The sequence below is a fragment of the Furipterus horrens genome, unplaced genomic scaffold, assembly GCF_987537825.1.
Source record: "Furipterus horrens unplaced genomic scaffold, mFurHor1.1.pri manual_scaffold_6, whole genome shotgun sequence".
In the NCBI taxonomy this organism is placed as follows: domain Eukaryota; kingdom Metazoa; phylum Chordata; class Mammalia; order Chiroptera; family Furipteridae; genus Furipterus; species Furipterus horrens.
The window spans coordinates 139,643,937-139,668,774 of NW_028327176.1; the positions used below are offsets into that span (position 1 = coordinate 139,643,937).

At 38.5% G+C, this 24,838-nt stretch overlaps 1 protein-coding gene across 1 annotated transcript in view; it reads left to right on the forward strand.

Annotated features, from left to right (window-relative positions):
- Positions 1-24,838, forward strand: part of KLHL32 (kelch like family member 32) — a 146,730-nt gene that overhangs the window by 64,947 nt on the left and 56,945 nt on the right. Inside the window, exon 5 of the mRNA XM_090280560.1 lies at positions 23,804-24,019. Coding sequence (XP_090136686.1) covers positions 23,804-24,019 — 216 coding nt within the window. The remainder of the gene's footprint in view (positions 1-23,803; positions 24,020-24,838) is intronic.

Below are 24,838 nucleotides of genomic sequence, written 5' to 3' on the forward strand. Positions count from 1 at the left end.
CTGCATTGTGGGTTAGTACTTTAACGTATGGATTTTGGGGGGGGCAGAGTGCAGTCCATAGCAGTATGTATTGAGAGAATTAATGGTATGTTCATTCAGCAATTTTTCCTGCTTTTTAAAGATTGAAATGTTATATTATGGGAGGAGCATTTTACAGGGTGGGGCAAAAGTAGGTTTATAGTTCTTCAAATGGAAAATAAAATCACTAATAAATAATAATACAAGAATAAACTCTGTGTTTCACATAATCATAATTGTAAACCTTTTGCCCACCCCCGTGTTAATAAGTCAGTCTTCCATTAGTTTTACCCATTGAATTTATTCTTTTATGATCAATTTAACACATAGTTATTGATTGTTGTGTATGTGACAGGCACTGTGCTAACATTTAGGAATAAAAAGATGGACAAGGTATTTCTCGCCCTTGAGCATTTTAAATTTTAGGGCAAAGGGAGAAAAATAGTAGGGAGATAATTTTAGTAAAATGTACTTATGATTATTATGATAAAGGAATATAATGTGATATAGGAGAACCCAACTCAGCCTGAGTGTGTGTACATTTGGGGAAGTCCAACTCAGGAAAGAATTCCTGGGTATATACCTGGGCTGAACTTTGCACCTCATCTTGGTGACTGACTCAGAGCATATGCACATCCAGAAGGCTGCTACCCTAGCCCTGCAAGGTGTTCCCGCATTCCTAGTGCCATACTGAGGAGCCAGAAGGCCATTCTGCCATTATATTAGGCCACCTGCTTCAGGGTAACGGAGAACATGGTAATACCAGTGAATTTCACAGACAGGAGCTGAATGCCACACATTATTTGCTGTAAGATTAGCTTCTTGGTCAGAAGCAATGTTATATGGCCTATCTGTTGATGAAAAATGGTATTTTATAATTCCACTGATGATGAGTTTGGTGAAACCATTGTGGGCAGGGACAGCAATCCTCTAACCTGTCTATTCCAGAGAGAATATATTTCCCCCCTCTCCCCTGATAGAAATGGGATCAGCCATCATAGGACAGCTGCCTTCCCTGGGATCTGGTACCATGTTTAGGACTCAGGGTTGATCCCTGCTGTTGGCCGTTTGGGCACCCAGTAGTGTCCGTAGCCCCATCAGCCTTAGTGGTCAGAAGTCCTTGTTGTTGAGCCTGTACCTAATCTAATTTTATTGTTATAGCCACTCTGTTCAAGAGTCCATGTGGCAAGGTCATGTGTAGCTGGAGCAAGAGGCTGTCTGACATTCCCCAGGCTGATTTTCTAGTTATCTTATGACCTTGCCCTTTGGAAAGCAGTCCCATGTAACACAAATATATTCACACTCTGTGTCCACTGAAGAGGTCTGTCCACAAGTTTCTCCCCAAGACTTTCTTGTTATCAATTTTCCAATTGTTCTTCCAAGTCTTTGACTACCTAGCTAAACAGAGAGCCAGGATTCATATCTCTGACTGTATTTCCCTCTGGGAAAAATGAACAACCAGCTGCTTTGCTTGAAGGTCTTCCTGCTGGGAGAATTTCCCTTGGCCACCACCCTTCAGAGCCATCCAGTGTGGGGTGGTGGTGCTCCAGATGCCTGTTGTGGGGTGGCTCCAGCATACTGTGCACAGCCATCCGTATGCCAGGCATGAGCTTTTCTTTCCTAAGTCAACTCGTCATAGCAGACTTCCTGAGCCTCGAAGTGTAGGCTGAGAGAGGATGCAGTGTAGTGGAGTAGGAGCAGTGAGAGTCTAAGCCACCTACGCATCTAACTTGTGATTTCAGAAGCTACTTCAATCTAATCCAACATTTGTCTCTTCAGCTGGATGGCAGAGAGCTCTTATGCAGGCCCAATTTTATGACTCTGTATGAAAAATAAGAAAAGGAAAGAGGGGGTGTGGGACAAAGGTAGAATTAAGAAGTTTGAAGGTTTTTTTAAAAATATGTCTTGATCAGATATTTGAAGATTCTGTTATTAAGTGAAAACCAACAGATCCTTATAAAATAAACAACAAACCGTGTTTCTCACCTTTGAAACCTGTAGAGTTTACCTAAAAAAACTAAACCTTATCTATCCTTGCATTCCAGTATTTTTTTACCTTTACCATGAGTACTACAATACAAAACAAGGTCTCGCTGTATCTGTTTTTAAATTCTATGTACAAACTTCAGTTGGTGAATCTACCTACAATACAGATTTGGCCATGACACCTCTCTACATGAAATACTTTAATGACTCCCAATGTATTCATTCAGCAAATATTCATACTGAGTACATGCTGCATACCAGGTTCTGTGTTAGATAGTGGGACACGGTGATCAACAAGACAGCTGAGGTCCCTGCTCTGGTGGAACTTATAATTTAGTATAATGGGTCTGGGGCTCACCCCCAAGTAATAAGTAAACAGATTACAATTCCCAGGGTCCATTCCAGACCCATGAAGTAGCTCCTATAAACTGGGAGGAGAAAAGAGTTGTGCTTTCTGACTCCACTTTGTTCAGCAACTGCTCAATAGGTTTGATGGAGAATTAAAGATCACCCACAAGTCTGTGAATGATTCAGAGCTGAGAGAGATGGCTCATTCCCTGATCTGGGGTATTCATGTCTAACCTTGGGTGCACATTACAATGACCTGGGGAGCTTTAAAGGTGCTTTAACCAAACAAGTCAAAATCTTTGGGGAGAGGGGCCCAGGCACTTGCATCCCAGCAAGCTCTGTATATTCTTTTTCCGCAATTTATTTAAGCCAGGAAAACAAAAATAGTTCACTCATTTCTCCTGCCCCCTCACCCTACCTCTGTTATAAAATATATATAACCGTCTCTCGAGACAGACGGCTGCCAACGACGACGACGATATATATATATATATATATATGAGGTCTGTTTGGGAAAAGTTCAGCCATTGTTAATATAATGAGAATGGTTTGTATGACATTGATGTAACCTGACAGCTAAGGAGAGTGGACTGGGATGTGCCTGTGTGAACAATGATGACTTCACTGTAATAGTGGGGGTGGTGGATGCCTTTGAGTGAGCATGTGTACTGTGTGGTTGTGGCATTCAAAATGACTGAGCAAGTATAGCAATGAATCTGCATCTAATTTTGTGTTAAGCTTGAACATTCCTCCACAGAAACTATTCAAATGATTCAGAAGGCCACAGCTAGGGGTAGCAGGTGATTGGCAACTTCATCACAATAATGTGCCCACTCCTGCATTACCTCTTATGCAGAGTTTTTTGGTGCAATGTCAAATCACCCAGGTAACTCAGCCTCTCTATAGCCCAGATTTGGCAGCCTGTAACTTTTGGCATTTCCCCAAACTAAAATCACCTTTGAAAGGTGTGAGATTTCTGACTGTCGATGAGATTCAGGAAAATATAATGGGGCAGATGATGGCAATTGGGAGAACTGTGTGAGGTTCCAAAGTGCCTTTTTTGAAGGGGGCTGAAGCATCATTCTCTTATGTAATATTTCTTGTATCTTGTGTCTTTTTCAATAAATATCTCTTTTTCATATTACATGGCTAGATATCTTCCGGTTCTGGATATATATATATATATATATATATATATATATATATATATATATATATATAATCAGTCTTCCCTTAGTTCATGTCCATGGGTCATGCATATAAGTTCTTTGGCTATACCATTTTCTAAACTGTCCTTAACATCCCCTCTCTATTTTGTACCTACCTATTTGTACTTCTTAATCTTTTCTCCCATTATCTCCCTCCCCCCTCCCAGCTGATAACCCTCCAAATGATCTCAGTATCTATAATTCTGTTTCTCTTCTGCTAATTTTCTTAGTTTGTTGTTTAGGTTCAATTGTTGGTAGTTGTAAATTTATTGCCATTTCAATGTGCATAGTTCTGACCATTTTCTTAAGTAAATCCCTTTAACATTTCATATAATAATAGCTTGGTGATGATGATCTCCTTTAGCTTTACCTTGTCTGGGAAGCACTTTATCTGCCCTTCAATTCTAAATGATAGCTTTGTTGCATAGAGTAGTCTAGGTTGTAGGTTTTTGCTTTTCATCACTTTGGATACTTCTTCCAGTTCCTTCTGGCCTGCAAAGTTTCTTTCGAGAAATCAGCTGACAGTCTTATGGGAATGCCCCTGTAGGTAACTAACTGCTTTTCTCTTGCTGCTTTTAAGATTCTCTCTTTATCTTTAACCTTTGTCATTTTAATTATGATGTGTCTTGGTGTCGTCCTCTTTGTGTCCATCTTGTTTAGGACTCTCTGTGCTTCCTGGATTTGTGTTTCAATTACTTTCATCAGATTAGGGACGTTTTCTTTCATTATTTTTTCACATAAGTTTTCAATTTCTTGCTCTTTCTATTCTCCTTCTGGTACCCCTATGATTTGAATGTTGGTATGTTTGAAGTTGTCTCAGAGGGTCCTTAGCCTTTCCTTGTTTTTTTGGATTCTTTTTTCTTCTTGCTGTTCTGATTGAATGTTTTTTTTTTTTCTTCCTTATGTTCCAAATCATTAATCTGATTCTCAGCTTCATCCACTCCATTATTGGTCCCCTGTAAATTTTTCTTTATTTCATTTAGTGTAGCCTTCATTTCTGCCTGGGTTTTTTTTAATGCTGTTGAAGTATCCAATGAATTCCTTGAGCATCCTAATAACCAATGTTTTGAGCTCTGCATCTGATAGATTTCTTATCTCCATTTTGTTTAGTTCTTTTTCTGGAGTTTTGTTCTCTTCTTTATTTTGGACCAAATTTCTTTGCCTTCTCATTTTGGCAGCCTCCCTATGTTTGTTTCTATATATTAGGTAGAGCTACTTTGACTCCCTGTCTTAGTAGCATGGCCTGTTGTAGAAAAGCATACTGGTAAGTTGGATGGGGCTGAGCCTTAGGTAATCTCCAGGGCTGGGAAACCCGTGTGAACCAAGCTGATGGAGGCTCAGAGATAGTGTGGCTACTCTGTGGCTCTGTGTGGGGGAGGACTCAGAAAGGAGATAGTGCCATTGCCTGGGCACTGGAGATTTTTTCCAGGAAGAAGCTGTCCCCTGGCACTTGCCCTGATGCCAGACACTTCAGTTTCTCTCCATATGCTACTGGTGCTCTTCCAGTTGCTGCCCTGGTGCTGGAGCCCAGAGGGAGTGAATCTGCATAAGTTCTAAGTTTGTTGTGGGCCCTTTAAGAGGAGATGCTTGAGAATCCCTCAGTTTCCTCTACTGCTCCAACCCCACTGATTTTTACAGCCAGAAGTTATGGGGTACTTATTCCTGGCACTGGAACCCTGGTGTGGGGCTGGGATCTCTCACTCCCAAGGTATCTCTCCTGATTTTATGTACCATGCATGGTGTAGGACCACCCATTGCACATCTCCATGCATCTCTACATGTTCAACCCTCTCACCCATCTGGATGAATGTGACTTCTTTAATTCTTTTGTTTTCAGACTTCCATAAAGCTTGATTTTCTGGTGATTCTGGTTGATAGTTGTTTTGTAGTTTAGTTGTAATTTATGCTGTGGTTGTGTGAGGGGGAAAGCTGTGTTTATCTATGCCTCCATCTTGACTGGGGATCATGCTTGGTCATTTTGAATACAGTGGCCACATCGAGCCATGCTCACTCAAGGGCATCTATCACCTCCACTGACTAGTACAGTGAAGTCATCATTGTACAAACATGCGCATTCCAGTCCACTCTCCTTGGCTGGCAGGTTACATGAATGCTACACAAACCATTCTCATTATATTAATAATGGTTGGATGCAATTCCCTTATCCATTTATCCATGAATGAATACTTTGGTTGTTTCCATATGTTGTCTGTTGTAAATAATGCTGCAGTGAGCATGGGGTTGCATATATCTTTTTGAGTTAATGTTTTCATTTTCTTAAGATAAATACACAGAAGTAGAATTGTTGAATCATATGGTAAATCTCTTTTTAACTTTTTAGAAACTCATACTCATTTCATAGTAGTTATACCAAATCATATCCCCACCAACAATGCACAACTAATTTTTTTTTAGTTGAAAATACTTTCTGTGGAGATTGCATTTGCACTGATGATCTTACATATTTTACAGTATTATACTAAATTATCATTTTTAATTAAGTGAAACTACAATGATTTATAGGAGGTTATTGCTTCCAAACAATGTATTATTATAATTTTAATTTTTAAATTAATGGTATTTCCTAAATATATAACATATAATGGGTGTTTCAAATGGAATAATTTATCATCAAGATTGAGAAGTTATAACTTAATGCTCATTTTTTCCAACATTGAGCTTTCCCCCTCACATTTGATAAGGTAAATCATTGTACCAACATATGTATTTAATATGGCTCTAACCAAATACACTAACTGTTTGTTCTCCAGTAGTTCACTAGAGCTGATACTCGTATTTGGAGAAAGTTAAAGTACACAGTTTGTTTAATATTTTGAAAAAACCTTTAATCAGTGAAAATGATCAGAAATGTTTGAAATGTATCAGCCAACTGCTGATTATTTGTTATAATCAAGAGTGTTTGCTATCTGGCATGTATAATCCTGAATATCCTTTTTAAAAATTTAATCTTCATTGTATTTTTTTTTTTCAATTATCAGTTAGTCCCCTTATACTCCCCTTCCCCCACAATCACCACACTGGTGTCCATGAGTCCTTCTTCCTTTTTGCTTCCTCCCTCCACCCCCTCACCTCCTCCACCAGCTGTCATCCTGCTCTCTATCTATGAGTCTGTCCCGATTTTCCTTCTTGTTCAGTTTGTTCACTGGATTCCACATATGAATGAAATCGTATGGTATTTGTCTTTCTTTGACTGGCTTTTTCATTTTGCATAGTGTTCTCCAGGTCCATCCATACTGTTGCAAAGGGTAAAATTTTCTTCTTTTTTACACCAAGTAGTATTTCATGGTATAAATGTCCCATACTTGCCAAATATCATTAATATTAATATTTGCCTGTGAAATGTACCATAAAATCTTTTTGTAGCCATTTTAGGATCCCAATTAATTTTTTCATATGCCATTATTTTGGCTCTTATTCCCTTAGCCCTCACTGAGGGACACCAGTAAGTGACAGCCCACAGGCATACTGCCTGTCCAGGGAGGCTATTTGGGCATTTTAACTTGTTACGTACTTGGATAATCTAGGGTGGCCTATGGTTTTCTTGTTCATGAATTTTTAAAGAAAGGAAAGATTATCTTGAAGGATTTTTTTTCATATTAGTAATTTCTATTCTAAACTAGCTATTAGCTGGGTGATTTAAAAATTACTCTCAGAATATTTTTCTCAAAAGTGAAATGTTTCCAGTGTTCTATTAATGCTAGTATTCAGAATCAATAAACAAAGCAAACAAATATCAATCTCACTTAATTCCATTATTAATACTTGGAAATTAAGGGGATTATATGACAATCTATGTTTCATTTGAGATATCTATCCCCCTATCCACACTTTATCCGAAAATATTTCTGCCCACAGTTAAATGTCTGCCTTCTTCTCTAAAGATAAAAAACCTTTCTGCGCCTTATTCCATCAGGTACCTTCTGTATTTCCTGTGGTTTCAATGTCTCCTGCACTAGCACCTTTCCTTCAAGTTATAAATAGGATCAATAAAATGAGAGAAACTTTCCTTATTCTCTCATTACTACAACCTTCTCCTTCTATTCATTACCAAATTGTGATCAGTGTGTGCATGTACTTAACATTCCATTAATTCTTCAATTCTGTTGAACTCTGTTCTCTGCCTTCATCACTCCCAAAAAGCCTTTGCAGCAAAGATCACCAAGCTTCTTAAATGTCAAACACTGTGGGCCTTTAATGGTATCTGAATATAACCCCTCTACTGCATATTGCACTGGTAGCTCCACTCTTTTCTACTCCTCTCTTTTCTCAAGACTCTCTGCAGGTTCTCCTCCTAATTCTGTTTAGTTCATTTCAACATCCTGCGGCTTGGTGGTTCCGTGCGGGTGCTCTTCTCACTGTCACTGTTTCACCCGTATGTGGAGGGTTACTTATCCCAGTGCCCTCTCCTGAGCTCCAGGCCTGTATAACCAGCCAGCATTTCCACTTACTCCACACACACCTCAAATTCATCTGCACCCTGTCTCATGAACCTGATCCTCCTTATTTTTGTTAAGGAACCATCATCATTATAGTAACCCAAACCAGTAACCGTGGCGTGTTTTACACTGCTCTATAATCTCATGAATCACACTAAATTGTATTGGTTTAGGCTCTTAAATAGCTCTCAAATATGCCTTCCTCTCTTTCTCTTCATCGTCACTGACATCACACAAGTATAGGTTATTCTTCCTGCAATAGCTCACCTGTGCTCCCTGCTTGCTGTCTAGTTGTAATCAATTACTTCCTGGACTAAAGAAACTTTCTGCTAACCAATGAACCTGCGTTCACGCTTGCCACACTCCAGTACCCTCTCAAAAATTGTAATTGATTTTGAAAAGTTTTTTCTAAATCCATGAAAAATTATATTTCATTGATTTTAAAAAATAAAGTGATCATGTCATGCTGTTACTTTAGGTCATTCATCTGCCAGTGGTTCACCATAGCCTTCAGGATACAGTTTGTTCATCTTAATTTGGCAGCCAGGTCCCATTTTTATTATGAAACTTCTTATCTCTTTAGCCTTTTATTTTAAAAGTTTGCCACATGCTATGCCACAGCGATTGTGACCTTCATGCATTTCCCTGGTCCTAAGCTTCTCTGTATGAAGCCTCCTTCTTCATGGGTTATTTTTCCCTTGCTTTGTCATCTAATGAATTCCTGTTTAACCCTCAAGTATTTTGCTCATCTCCCTTTCCAAGGTTGCCTGATACATCCACCTAGTTGAAATTAGCCCTCCTCCTTTTGGTACCAGAGCTAAGGAAATATATCATAATTACTTCCATACTCTACTCTTATTTTTAAAGAATTTTACCTGATTTTGCCTCTCATCGTTCAAAAAAACTTTGTAGTTATTTAAATTTTAGTTTGAAAATTCTAGTTGCACAGATAAACTATTTTCAATTAAAGAAAGAAAAGTGTACATTAATTTCCTCTACATCATCCATAATTTAGGAGTGATTACCTGATGTGCTGAGGCAGCTTTAGTAAACTTTGCAATAGCATTTTGCAGCACATGGTGACTGGGGCTGGAATTATTAGTTGTTGTTGATGGCTGTGTCTCTGCTTCCTTCCTACTGGGTTTTCAGCTTACTACAGACTTTCCCGAGGAACAATATAAAATTATTCATGAGTCTTGGATATTATGCATACAATTGATTATGAAAATATACTAGTAACCTAATTGTAGAATTCCTGTTATACAGCACAAATATATTTAAATAGGTCTTCAAAGACTCCAAGAATTAGAGCATGCTGAGTTTTTTTTTCCTGTGTATTTTGAATTGCTGCTAATATTTTGTTTTAGTTGAAGCAAATTGTATCCTATGCATATTTATATCAATATATGAGTATACAGTTTTATATAGTTGTCCTGATGTGTTTATATACAAATATACCTATAGACCTCAAAATAAAATATCTGGTTTTACATTATTTTATTATATCACAAGTAATTTGGCCTGCACTGTCAATGAACTGCTCATTTTTTCTTCTATAAAAATGTGATTTTATCCTATTGACGCTAGTATATTATGGACAAAACTCACAGATCCCTTTCCGTCCATGATATACATGATTTTTTTTCCTACATGATTTATCCAAAGGTCGTTAAAAGATCTGGGTTTTATTTGTTTGTTTCAACACGTTGCAGAGGGCCAGGCCTTCACCATGCAGGCACGGCAAAACTCTTTGTGCTGCTTTCTCTCCTGGCGCGCAGTTCTTTTCTGCCGCACCAGGTTGTGTAGTCACGTAATACCTTGATTTATAACTAGGTTGTAATCCAAATAGGAAACAGGTGGAATCACAACTGGGTATAGTGCCTCGGATATTAATGGCTTGGCTCAGCAGTGGAATTTCTGAAGCTGTATACACGTTTTTGCCTTAATTATGCATTCATTAAAAGCTTTTATACCCAACAGAATAAAGTAAATATTTTTTGATCTCCATAGCATACTCCCAGACTGTAGATTTGCACAGCAGGGTCTTGATCATCTGAATAAATTGTATTTCTCCAAGGAGTTTATCTTTCAAATAAGGTCATAAAGAAATGCAGCTCCTCCATCCTTAGGTTTCTCTGTGTGCCTTTTCTGCCATGTGTAATATAGAGCATGGGAACCAGAGTGCATTACAGTAATCTGTATTATACTTAGTGATGGTCCATATAATGTCTCATCTGTTCTCCTTGTTTGTCTCTGGGGAAATCTTTAAGTACAAAAGAATGAAAGATTTTACATGAAAACTATGATATTTTTCTGATATTTGTAGAAAAACAAAATCCATATTAGATATTCAGTGTCTTTTTCCCTTTACCCTATAGTGAATAAAATGTATAGAAATGTAATGCTATAGTTTAAGCACTGTTGATAGCATTTTCATAATGGAATAATAATAATAGCTGCTATATGTTGAGCATCTATTACATGAAAGACACTTTATATATACCTTTTGGGAATCCTTGCCACAGATCACTTTTCCCATTTTTCTAGATGAAAAAATTAGACTCAGGCTAACCATTTGCTAAAGCTGTGCAGACAGGTCAGCTTCAAATCATATGCTTTTCCTACAACTTTAAACTAAAGATTCAGCCAGTTTCTTGTCCCCACAATTTATGACTTTGTGAAAGAGACAGAAGGAAATGTACAATTACAAACCTAAATAAATATGCACAGCAGTTTGCATTTATAACTTTTGTGAGCCATAAAGAATAAGATGGCAATACACCTGATGTTGAATGGTAGCCTGAAAATAGCATGTAGCATGTGACTCTGAAAAGTTTAGCCTACAGCTCCGCCCACCGTTTGAACTGCCACAGTCATCTCCGGTGTGGCTAACATTCTAGGCACATACTTTAAAATATTTTAATTACTTAAATATTAAAATATTTAATACATTTATTTACTATTTAACAAATTATTTAAATATTAAAACATTTATTTAAAATACTTTAAAATATTCAAATATTTTCAGAGAAGCAGGAGAATCTATGTTTTATTGTAATCTAAGAAGTAAAAGCAATAAAAGCTGAATTTTTAAATGTCCATTGCTTTTTCTTACCCACTATCTATCAATCAAAACTGATTAAGTAGCCACTTTGTGAAGACAGAGGAAGATCTGAAGCAGTACAGATACTGTCTGTACTTTTATGTTCAGCTGGAGAAAAGTATGTAATCACTTGCCAGTGGTTAAATAAAAGGTTTTAAATAAAAGATGCAAGTAGCTCCCGCAAACAGAAGTCAGAGGAGGAAGTGATTCTTCCAGCTGCAGTGGCCTGGCTTTCTTAGAAAGTGGAATCTGATCTTGGTTGTTCCCCGTCCAGAGGAGAAGAGCATTTATAACATTCACGTCCCCTTTTCTTACAAGCTGTTGAATCAGTCTTTAAATGTGTTACAAACAATAACCATTTGTGACAAGGATTCTCAGGGCCTTCCTTATGGTGTAAAGGAACACCATGAGCATTCAACCAATTTCACTTGGCAAACAGCATGGACATTGATAATTTCTGGTTATACTTGACTACCAAGAGAAATAAGGTTCTTTTTCAACATTCTTGGTGGGGAGGAAACCCAACATGTGAAAAGTCAGAAGACCCAGGAGTCACTGTGGAAGCCAGTCCTGGTGCATCTGCCACCACCATACCTATCAATCATATGGAAACTCTGCTGTGTAGTTAGCATCAAGAGAGAATTTCCTAAGCTCAGATCAAATATTGGAGAGCACCTTTCTCAATGAATTGTGGGAGATGTGTTCATTTTGGCCAATTATAAAACCATACCTATAACTAAATGGTCATTTCCTCTTTCCATTTGAAGTCATAGATGGACTTTATTTTAAAAAACTTGTAAAAACTTGTTGCTTTTTAAAATTCATTATCTAAAAGTATTTTTCAAATACAATCTGTGACAAAAGTGCTGTGATTGGCATTGTACAAAAAGGATACAAAATGCATAAGATATAAAACCTACATTTACTAGTTTACTAGGAACATTTTTACTCAGAAGATGTATGCATGAACAGGTTAGTGACTGTGGCCTGGCATGTGACAGGAGCCTTGAAGTGGGAAGCATTAGGATTCAGTCAGTGACAGAGGGCTTCATAGGTACTATGTTCCTAAAAGTAGTCAGTACAATGTTTTTATTTAGCTTTTGGTTGACATTGCTAAAAAATTAAACCATAGTGGTTTTGTATGCAGAGTGGATGTGTAAGGCTATATGGAATAGAGTTGGGGATACTTTTTTTTTTTTTTTTTAAGATTTCTTTACTTCCCTAACAAGGGTAACTTTTCATTTAGAGGAGTCCTTGAAGTGTGATGTAGTATCAACAACAGTCCATCACTGCTACAGATGAGAAGCCTGCCAGGGCACATACAAGGCCACACTGTCATTGTCTTGCTGCCTCCCCTGGTGTGGGGAGACTGTGGCCACAGGGTGTACCCATAGGCCCTGATTGCCCCACATCCTCCCACTGGTGTTTTCACACCTGGTAATTTGCCTCAGAAATGTAATTACATTTGAATATAACCCAAAATAATACAGTATTTACATTCTTTTTTCTACTGTTTTTAGTAGTTAATATGGGAAGTAACTATTTTAATGATTTAATTAGGGGAATAGATCATACAGAAAGACCAAATTTGGAGAATATATAAGGTTTAAGAATTAATGCACTTGGAAAACTGGTGTTTATTCCATAGCTAGTATGGTATTGGGGACACATTTTGTGGTTCTTATTCTGTTATTTAACTTGTCATTCATGCTATAAGAAACAAATAGAAGGGAGGAGAAAAGCCAAATAGCCCTAAACCAAAGGAAAATAGGTACTATTTAAAAAGATTCCCCAAAGAACAACAATGTGTGCACCATAATGCCGAATAGAAAGTAAATTTCAAGTGATAATCAGTGTGACAGAAATAAAACCTTTTTAGAAAAAAAAAATTCTTTTTTACTCAAGAGAGTATCTTGTTGCTGACCTATAATTTTCACTAAAAACTACTGCCTCTACCCTTGTACTTGGATTTTTAAGTCAGAGAATATGAGATAACAGAGACATCTCATAATTAAGACAGAGTATTGTTTGAAGATACTTTGATCTGAATAGTCGATTGATAAAGGAAATAATTCTCTCTTGGACTGAAAAAAGACTTGAATAGATTGAAAATTTTTTTCACAGTAGAGCTGTTACATTGCAATTGTTCGTTAACACTTCTGACTTGAGTCTCTATAACTGATTTTCCCCCCAGAAAACTGAATGGCCACTGGCTTTGCCTTCGTGTGTATGTGCAGGAAGGCCAGAAAGAGAAGGGGGAAGCAAGGGAGGCCAATGAACTATGGAAAGTGGTCTGATTTGGATGATGTTCAGAGTCGGGTAGGCATGGTGGAGAAACATCGTCTGTTCTAGTTATAAGTAACAGAAAAAGCTCATGGTCATTCTTTCATTAAACTCATGTATTGAGAATCTGCTCTCTGCTAGTACCAGGATCCATTACAGTCATTGGCACCAAGGGACTTAGAATTAGTGGAGGGAGAAGACTGTAATCAAAGAGTGCCGAGACAGTGACAAGTGCTAGAGATCTGCAGAGGGCAGGCTGGGGGCACAGAGGAGGACCTGGTCACTTTGACCTAAACCAAGGGAGCTAACAAGGTTAAATGGGTTCACTCACTCAACAGGTGTGGCTTGAGCTCCTACCATGTGCCTGGCACTGTTTTAAGCCCTAAAGATGCAACAGTGAATAAAACAGACTGGTCCTTCCTTCCATTGAACATCATTTAGGGAGACTGAGGAGATAAATACATTATGTATTAGTAGGCAAATAAAAGCAGAAGATAATCACAGGTAGCGATGAGGGGTAAAAGCAAATGAAGTGCAGTAATGTGCTGGAGGGTGACATGGAGAGGAGGGGGTGGGCTAATTTATATAGCAGGTCAGCCAGAACAGTGGAAACATGGTTCCTCAGGCAGTGGAATTTTGCATATGCTGCTTCCTCTGTTGGGAACATTCTCCCTGCAATCCCAGGCCCATCTGGTTTTGAAACACATGCTTTATTATTGTTCAGGAATGGGGAAGCCAACAGATCAGGAAGACAAGTGCCATTACAAAGCACTTTGATACTCAGTTCCCAAGAGGAGGAGGCACAAGGGGAAGCACCCAGATTGGTCTGGGGCTACAAGGAACAAGCAGAAAGCATGGGCAAGAGCCTTTATTATGGCTTCTGTGGGAAAGGCAGGACAAGGCAGGATAATCAGGCCTATGATTGTCTAGTTTGAATAGTTAGAGCAGGCTGTGTCTAGTTGTCTAGTACTTGGGCCTGGGATGATTAAGGCAAAGGAGAATTGCTTTCTGGAGTGTAGGAGTCAGAAACAGGAGGTAGTTCACAGTATGGGCTCTGAACTGGTTGATGTGCACATGCAAATTGTTTGCTATATCTATCAGTTTTTAATTGGCTAGTCCTAGAAAGGAAAGTCTGTCCTCAGTCAGTGAGGCCCCTAGTGCCGGAGCATCAAGAATACAGAAATTATGAAAACTAATACATACCTCACCCCAGCCTTTGCCAAGTTAATATCGCCTTCAGCTATCAGCTCCATGTGGCTTTTCAGAGAAGACTTTACTAACTTTTACTCCAGGTCAAATCACCCATTATGGGCATTCATAACCCTACATTCTACCCTTTGTAGCCTCTACTAAGTTTCCACTTAATTGGTAGTATGTTTTGATTAATGACACACTCTTCCAATAGACTGTACACGCCCTGAGGCCTGGAACTTGCCTGTTTTTCTTTGTCATTTTACTGTCAATGCTCGGTGTGGTCCTGGCACATGATGCAACCATGTAGGCCATTGTAATGGTTGAAGCCAAGCCAGGGTGGATAGGACTGTTACACTGCAGGGAAAGAAGGTCGGCAGGGTCCAGGTCATGGACGGCTATGCACTGATACTAACTTTAAACTTCTAACCATAAGCAATGGGAATCTGTTAATGGGTTTTAAACAGGTGGTCAGATTTTTGTAAAAAGAGAGGCTGAGATTTTGATACTGGAGGCAGGAATGGTAGTTCATGTCCCTGTTGCAGGAAGTCTGGATGGGAGATAATGAGAAACAGAACATTAAATATTAAGGAGGAAAGGCCAACAGGACTTGGTGAATGACTGGATATGAGGGAAGAAGATGGGCCACCTTTCAGGACCCTGATGTGGGTGGCTGAACACAGTCATTCTCTAAGAGAGGGGATATAGGAGAAGATGTAGGTTTGCAAAAAATAAGTTCAGTGTGGACATATTGAGTTTAACATGGCTATAGACTATCCAACAGAAGATGTCCTCTTTTAGGTTGCTGGGAAAACAAATTCAGAACTTAAAGACCAAGGTTTGGGCTAAGTGATATAGATGTGGTAGTCATTAACATGTAACCAGTGTGTGATGCAATGGAGAATAGTTTTTACATCCTCCTTTTGACATAATGGCATAGCTTATTTAAGACTTTTATATCTAAAGGGACCACATTAGTCATTTTATCCTTCTTTCATCAATGATGAATCGGGGTTTATGGATACCCAACAACAACACTCAGATCTACTTTATGGTTCCTTGTCCACCATATCTACTCACTACTTTTCATGCACCAAACAGTGTGATAAGTGCTTTTCATTTTTTTATCCCTATGACAACCCTATGAGCTGGCTGAACTCTCCATTTTGTGTGTGGGAAATAAGGGAGGTTCAATGATTGACCCAAGGTCATGGCCAATGACATGTGTTAAGGCTGCATTTGAACCAGGTTGCCTGATTCCTTAGTTCTATATACATATACAGTGATGATCTCTGCATGCATAATGAATCATGAATGATTTTTGTTTCCTTTTCCAAACTTTGTATTTCCTGAATTTTATGACATGAACACTTATTACTTTCTATAACCAGAAACATAATGGCACTGCTTTTATAACAGCCATGAATTTTTCCCACACACATTTAAGGCATTTAATGCAATTTAGCCATTGCTTCCCGCCTACCTCCATTAATGGGGGTCCTTAAATGCAGCATTATAGCTGATTATTTTGCTTACACATGGCCTTAGCCAAAAGGACAAGAAGTGATGGTTTTACTTAAAGCTTACAAAACCCATCTGCTACTGTAGGTGGAATATATACTGTGGCACCATGACCTCAATGAAGGTAGGTTGTTTTTCCCCTCAACTACCCACTTTATGAAGTTTAACTACTGGAGTGCTAAGTATGCATGCAAAGGGAATGGAAACCTTTGACATGTATAGAAAGCACTGGAGATTTTGGGAAATCATGTTTTTGAGCAGAAGAGAGAAGAGAATGAAAAGGGAAAGACAGGTAGCAGACTTCTAGCTGACGTTTCTCCTGTATATGAACATATGCCAGTTTGGTTCCCTTTGGCTGTTCATTTAGCCACTGACACTTGTCCATTAGCCTTCTTAGTTCTCTGCTGATGTGCAATGCTGTATTAAGTTGGATTTGGGTGTTATGTAAAATTATACTCTTAGGAAATGAAAACATTTCAGGACTGTGGAAACAGGCATTAAATAATTACCTTCAAAAGAAACACAACAGAAAAGAAGCACGATTTTTAAATTAAATTTATTGGGATGGCATTGGTTAATAAGATTATATAGGTTTCAAGTGTACAATTCTATGATACATAATCTGTATACTGTATTGTGCGCCCACCACCCAAAGTCAAATCTTCTGTCACCATATATTTGACCCATTTAGTCTTTACTACCTTCCCACCCACTTCCCTCTGGTCACCACCATACTGTTGTCTGTGTCTATGAGTTTGTATTTATTTTTCTTGTTTATTCATTTGTTGCTTTCAGTTTTATATCCCACATGTAAGTGAAATCATATGGTTCTTAGCTTTTTCTTACTGACATATTTCACTTAGCATGATATTCTCAAGGTCCATCCATGTTGTTGCAAGTGGCAGTATTTCATCTTTTCTTATGGCTGAGTAGTATTCCACTGTGTATATGTACCACAGATGCTTTATCCAATCATCTATCAAAGGACACTTCCACTGTCTCCATGTCTTGGTCACCGTGAATAATGCTGCAGTGAACATAGGGGTGCGTATATCTTTGTGAATAAATGTTTTTGAGATTTTGGTGTAGATACCCAGTAGAGGAACTGCTGGATCATATAGTAACTCTATTCTTCTGTTTTTGAGAAATCTCCATATTGTTCTCCATATTGGCTGTACCAGTTTACATTCCTCCCAGCAGTGAATGAGGGTTGCTTTTGCTCCATAACCTCTCCAAAACTTATTACCTGTCTTGTTACAATAGCCATTCTAACAGATGTGAGGTGGTATCTCATTGTAGTTTTAATTTGTATTTCCCTAATAACTAGTGAAGTTGAACATCTTTTCATATATCTGTTGGCCATCCATATGGCTCCCTGGGAGAGATATCTTTTCAGGTCCTCTTTCCACTTTTTATTGGATTGTTTGTTTGGTGGTGAGTTGTATGAGTTCTTCCTATATTTTTTATATTAACCCCTTGTTAGAGCTGTTGTTTGCAAATATCATCTCCCATTTGGGTGGTTGCCTTTTTGTTTTTGTGTCAGTTTTCTTTCGCTGTGCAATAGCTTTTTAGTTTGATATAGTCCCATTTATTTATTTTTGCTTTTATTTCCCTCCTTGCCTTTGGGGTCAAAATCATAAAATGTTCTCTGTGACCAATGGCCATAAGTTTAGTACCTATGTTTTCTTCTATATAGTTTATTGTTTCAGATCTTATATTTAGGTCTTTGAACATTTTGAATTAACTTTTGTACATGGGGACAAACTGTAATCTAGTTTTGTTCTTTTGCATGTGGCTAATTTTCCCAGCACCATTTACTGAAAAGACTTTCTTTTCTCCATTGTGTGTTCTTGGCTCCTTTGTCAAAAATTATTTACCCATATACATGTGGTTTTATTTCTAGGCTCTCAATTCTGTTCTGTTGGTTCGTGTGTCTGTTTTTCTGCCAATACCATGCTGTTTTGATTATCATGGCTCCATAGTATAATTTGAAGTTGGGCGGTGTGATACATCTGGCTTCATTTTTTTCTCAGGATTGCTTTGGCTATTCACAATCTTTTGTGCTTCCATAAAATTCTGATGGGTTTTTAAATTCTATTTCTTTAATAATGACATTGAAATTTTGATGGAGTTTGCATTAACTCTGTGTATTGCTTTGGGTAATAGGGCCATTTTAACTATGTTGATCCTTCCAACCTATGAACATGGAATATCTTTCCATTTCATTGTATCTTTTTGAATCTCTTTTAATAATGCTTTGTAATTTTCAGTATACACATCTTTTACATCCTTTGTTAAGTTTATTCCTAGCTATTTAATTCTTCGGTTGCAATTGCAGAAGGATTTTTTTTAAATTTATTTTTCTGTAGTTTCATTATTAGTATATAAGAAAGCAGTGGGTTTTTCTTCCATGATTTTGTATCCTGCAACTTTATTGTATTTGTTTATTGTTTTTAACACTTTTTTGGTGGAGTCTTTAGGGTTCTTTATATATAGAATCATGTCATCTGCAAAAAAGTGACACTTACTTCTTCACTCCCAATTTGGATGAATTCAGTTTATTTCTTCCTCTGGCACAATTGCTCTGGCTAGGACTTCTAGAAGTATGTTGTATAAGAGTAGTGAGAATGGGCATCCTCGTATTGTTCCTGATTTTAGAGGGAAAACTTTCAGTTTTTTAAATCCCCAATTAATTTAAATTAATTCTGTGGTTCTCCAGAGTTTTTAATTGGATTGTTTTTAAGTTCAGGCATGTACTCAGAAGAAATGCAATATCTCTATATAAAGATGTTTAAGAAAGAATATTTGGTTGCTGCTACATACTCTGGTGCCAGCTGTATACACCCTTTATCCACCTCTTACTTTTCAGTGCTTGGTTGTGTCTACCTCGGCACACACTTCTCTCTCCGCGTGGTGTTGCCAGGTGCTGCTTCAGGACCTTGAGCCATGTCTCAGGCATGCTCCTGGGTACCTGAAAGGCACCAACAGTGAACCCACCCACCCACCCATCACACTGCAGGGGGCTGAAGAGTAATTTACTGGGATGCTAAAATCAGGGCCCTGAAACAGTTAAATTTGCTTCACAATGTACTGACCATAACTTCTTCATCCAGAGGAGATGGTCCTAAAGTTTGCTATGGAAGCCGTATATACAAGGGTTACACCTGCTTGCCTCCCAGAGGAGAATTTACCAATCCTGAAAAGTAAGATTTGGAGAAAAGTTCAAGCATTACTTTAAAAATAATTGGTGCTGGAATCATAATCTTCAGTATTCCTTTGATACAATTTGCTGAATGAGAAACCAGGATATTTTCATTGAATAGCTGTGAGCAGACCTTTAGATATGTGAGTTACACTGGATTTTAGTAGTCATCTGTAGGAACCTTTATTTTAAAGAAGCATTTATTTCTTTTCAATTGTGTTGGCAAATAGAGCTATTAAGCACTAGAATCCTATGGATGATTCCTGACATCTAGCTTGACTCCTATTAGTAATATAATTATAGTGTCATCTCCCACCCAAAGACACACAATCTAAAGTAAAAAAAAATTAATCAGGTAGCCATGGTGATGATGTGGCTGTTACTTCAAGAGCTGTTTTTATAATATCTTTATTATACACTTTATTATTTAGAGTGGTATTGTCTAATAGAAACATGATGGGAGCTACATACGTAATTTAAAATGATCTAGTAGCTGGATTAAAAAAAGTAAAAAGAAACAGGTGAAATTAATTATGAAAATATATTTAACTCACTATATCCAGAATAATGCTATTTCAACATATAATCAATGTAAACTTTATTAATGAGATATTTTGCATTCTATTTTTCTTACTTATTGTATTGGGTTTATATTTAACATAGCAGATCTCAAATCAGACTAGTCACACTTCAAGTACTCAGTAATGTGGTTAGTGGCTACCATGTTGGACAGCGCAGATTTAGAATGTATTCCTTTAACCTTTCAAATATTATGGAGACACTTCCAGTCAAGATGGTGGCATAGGTAAACACTGCTCACCTCATTACACAATGTCAAAATTACAACTAAATTATACAACAGCCGTCACTCAGAATGGGCAGAAATCAAGTTGAATGGAAGTCTGACAACTATGGAATTAAAGAAACCATATCCATCCAGACTGGAAGGAGGGACAGAGACACAGAACAGACTGGTCCCCCATCCACATGTGGTGGATAAAAATTCAGAAGGGATATCTCAGGAACAAGGAGTGTAGCTCCACACCAGCCCCCTCCCTCAGCCCAGGGTTCCAGCACCAGGAAGATAAGTCCTCATAACTTCTGGCTGAAATAACCAGCAGGTATTGAGTCAGTGGAAGAAACTTCTGTAATTCCAAGCAGTTCCTCTTAAAGAACCCACACACGGACTTACTCAGACTTACTCCCTCAGGGTTCTAGAACTGGGGTAGCAACTTGAAAGGCACCAGTGACATACAGGGAGGAACTGTAGTATCTGGCATCAAGACAAGAGCTGGGAGACATCTTTCTCCCAGACAGAAAGGTGAGTAGAGCCACAGAGCCAGCAGGTGAGTGTCACACCCGAGACTCCATCAACCTGTTTAACACTGTTTGCCCTACCCTGGAGATCCCCTGAGACCCTATCCCACCCAACTTACAGCTGTTAACAGTAGCTTTTCCATATGAATGGCTGGTCTTGGCTCATGCTTCACAATTACCTAAATTCTTTCAAGCAAGCAACAGCTCGCCTCAGTGCGCCCCCACCCCAGACCTCTTGCTAAGTGGCCATAGGCATGGCACTAGCAGCAGCCAGCCTAGATTCACAGTTTGGCTTCACTGGGGAATCTTCAAGCCCAGCACAAGTAGTAGCCACCTCAGATTGCTCTACAGCTCATGCAGGGTGGTTCCAGGAAAAACACAGGTGGGGGCTGACCTTGGCCTGCACCACCCAGGAAACCCCAGGGCCTGCACACCCAGTGGACAGCTACAGAACATGTTGGGCCACCATCCCCCTGCTGCTGCACAGCTGATCCTCCACAGAGGACAGTGGTTGGTGGTCAGTGGTCACAGCTAATCCTTGCAACTCTCTGGCCTGGGTAAATCCCTCCCATTGACCTGCCAACAGCAACCAAGGCTCAACAACAAGAGGAGGGTGTATTCAGCCCACATGAAGGACGCACCTTGAGTACCCAGTTTGTGTGATAGGAGAGGCTGTGTCACTGGACCCTGCAGGACACCTACTACATTAGGCCACACTACCAAGACACGGAGTCATAGCAGCTCTACCTAATACATAGAAACAAACACAGGGATGCTGCCAAATTGAGGAGACAAAGAAATATGGCCCAAATGAAAGAACAAATCAAAACTCTAGGAAAAGAACTAAACAAAATGGAGATAAGCAATCTATCAGATTCAGAGTTCAAAGCATTGGTTATAAGGATGCTCAAGGAATTTAATGAGGCCCTCAACAGCATAAAAAACATCCAGTCAAAATCAAAGGATACACTACTTGAAATAAAGAGCAATTTACAGGGAAACAACAATAGAGTGAATGAAGCTGAAAATCAAATCTGGTTTGGAACGTAAGGAAGCAAATATACAATCAATCAGAATAACAAGAAGAAAAAAGAATTTTTAAAAAATGAGGATAGTATAAGCAGCCTCTGGGACAACTTCAAGCATTCCAACATTCATATCATAAGGGTGCCAGAGGGAGAAGAGAAAGAGCAAGAAATTGGAAATCTACTTGCAAAAACAATGAAAGAAAACTTCCCTAATTTGGTGAAGGAAATAGACATGCAAGTCCAGGAAGCACAGAATGTCCCAAACAAGGTGGATGCAAAGACACATCATAATTAAAATGCCAAAGGTTAAAGATAAAGAGAGAGTCTTAAAATCAGCAAGAGAAAAGCGGTTAGTTACCTATAGAGGAGTTCCCATAAGACTGTCAGCTGATTTCTCAAAAGAAACTGCAGGCTGGAAGGGACTGGTAAGAAATATTCAAAGTCTTGAAAAGCAGGGATCTACAGCCAAGATTGCTCTACCCAGCAAAGGTATCATTTAGAATTGAAGGGCAGACAGAGAGCTTCCCAGATAAGAAAAAAATTAAAGGTGTTCATCATCACCAAACCGTTATTATATAAAATGTTTAAATGGGGCTTATTTAAGAAAAAGAAGATCAAAACTATGAACAGTAGAAGGGCAAAAAATACACATCTATCAACAATTGAATCTAAAAAACAATCCAAGCAAACAAGAAGGACAGAGACAGACTCATGAATATGGAGAGTGTTTTTTGATGGTTGCCAGATGGGATGGGGTTGTGGGGAAATGGGTGAAGAGGTGAAGGGATTAAGAAGTACACATAGGTATTTACAGAACAGCCATGGAGATGTAAAGTACAGTATAGGTAATTGAGTAGCCAAAGAACTTATAGGCATGAGCCACGGACATGATGTGGGGATTGCCTGAGGGAGTAAGGCGTGCTGGGTGGAGGGGCGCAAAAATTGGGACAACTGTAATAGCATAATAAAATATAACTTTTTAAAAAGGACAAAATATTATAGAAATGAATACATTAAAATAGACTATAAGTACTTTAAAAAGAGTTTTTAATACTTTTCAAGAACTTGGAAATGGGGAAAAGTATGTTGAAAATTACTTAAATTGGTCAGTGGAATAAAATAGCTATATGATGTATTCTGAATTTCTTAAGTTATTGGAAAATCTTAGTCACATATTAATTATTACAAGTTAAAAAGTAAGCAAACTAGGGCACAACTGTCTCATTCTACCTGTAATGGGTAAGTTTTCTGTCAACACACCTGTGTGCCCACTCTGCTTCTTGCCGTTACAAGGCAACGCTTCCAAAGGAGTCATGGGTCTCTGGGGCATGACTTTAGTGCCCTGGTTATGAGTTTGAGAGCTTGTAGGGACAAGTAAAATCCCACCCACCCACCCCTGCCAATGAAGCATTGCTACAGAAACTCTTTGGAAAGGAGGGGAAGATTACTGATGGTTGTCTGAGACTAATAAGAAAACAAAGAACAATTAGAAATTGTCCATCTTTGGTGAATTCAATCTATAGTTATTTAAGATGGGGATCTTTTCTGTGAGAGTTCTTCATTTTCTGCAACCTTACATATAAAAATCTGTGCTTTAATTTCATTAAATTAGGATGGATTTTTTTAAACTCAAAGATGTACTTAATTTGAAGTTTTGGAAAAGAGTAGTCTATCTTCATATAGTTTGTGATGCATGACTCCCATTTTACTTGCCCTCACATTGTCTTTGGTGGAAAAACTTCTCACCTAAGAGTTGTAAAATATGGTAAGGATAGAAAAATTGTCTTAATTGGGAAATGTTTCTAAACAGTTGCAAAGCATATCAGTCAGTGAAACTAGAAACCCTTTTCAGTCCCTTTGTTAAGATATCTTTAAATATATAGATTTTAAGAGGGGCAAAGTGAGGAGAAACGATGAATTCTAGAAAAACAGTTGTCTGCCCAGAGCCTTATAATAAGGCTTTTTTGTTTGGGTTTTTTAGTTTATTTTTTTTTTACATTCTCAATGGAGCGCTGTCACGTTGGTGCCACTCCTGTTATGCAAACCTTAGTGAATCAATCTGAATTTCTTGCCTGCTCTTTCTTGAATGGATTTCTAAGAGATGTTTTTTTTTCCCCCATTTTTATTTTTTTGGCACCCAGGAATTAAATAGCTTTAATTACTTGGATCTGTACAGACTTGCTGACCTCTTTAACCTCACTTTGTTGGAGAAAGCAGTGATCGATTTCTTAGTGAAACACCTCTCTGAACTCCTGAAGAGTCGGCCGGAAGACGTTCTAACGCTTCCCTATTGTCTGCTTCAGGAGGTCCTGAAGAGTGACCGCCTGACCTCCCTAAGTGAAGAGCAGATTTGGCAGGTAAGGGCGCTCCGCGTGGGCCTCTTTGGGCATGGAGAGGGCATGGAATGATCAAAAGTTGAAGGGTGGAGGAACAATGAGAACTATTTGGTTTGGTTTGGTCCTCCTTGGACTCTGAGTCTGCAAAGTCCTGCCACCCTGGCGGGCAGGTGTTTGGAGAGCAGCAGCCCCGAAGCCAGGAGGCCACCGCAGCTCAGCTTAACTCCGTGAGACACAGGTGAGATTCCTCACATCCTCCGTGACTTCCCCAAACCCTTAGTGGAAGGATTTTATTCTCCTGATTAAAAAAAAATTGTAAAAACTGAATATGGGAAGAATGGATTGTCAAATGCTACTTATGCATATTTAAAACCAATGGGATCAGAATAAGTTCTGGGCTTTCCCCTAAACAATTCAGAAACATTTCTTTGTTGCAGCAGAAAGCAACTGAGACCTTCAATGAAGCCAAGCCCTTTGTGCACTGCAGTGAAAAATCTCTCTCTTTAGTTCATTCTGTATTCATTGCTGTTTTCCCAAGCCCTGCCTCTTCACCTGACATAGCAATTCTTTTTGAATATCCTTTGTCTAGTGGACAGGAGGATATTTTGTGTTTTCAATTTGATTATTCAATTTAAATTCTCCTCCGCTCATCCTCAGCAACTATCTTTGAACAATTCACATGGTGTCTTAGGCTGTCTGTCTCACTCTGAAACACAGGCTAGCTGCCTTGTTACTTCTCAGGCAGTATACCTTCTATATTTATGATCATTTGAAAAATACTTACATACAGAATATAAGGGAAAATATGAAGTATTCTAATAACTGATGAGGAAGGGAATT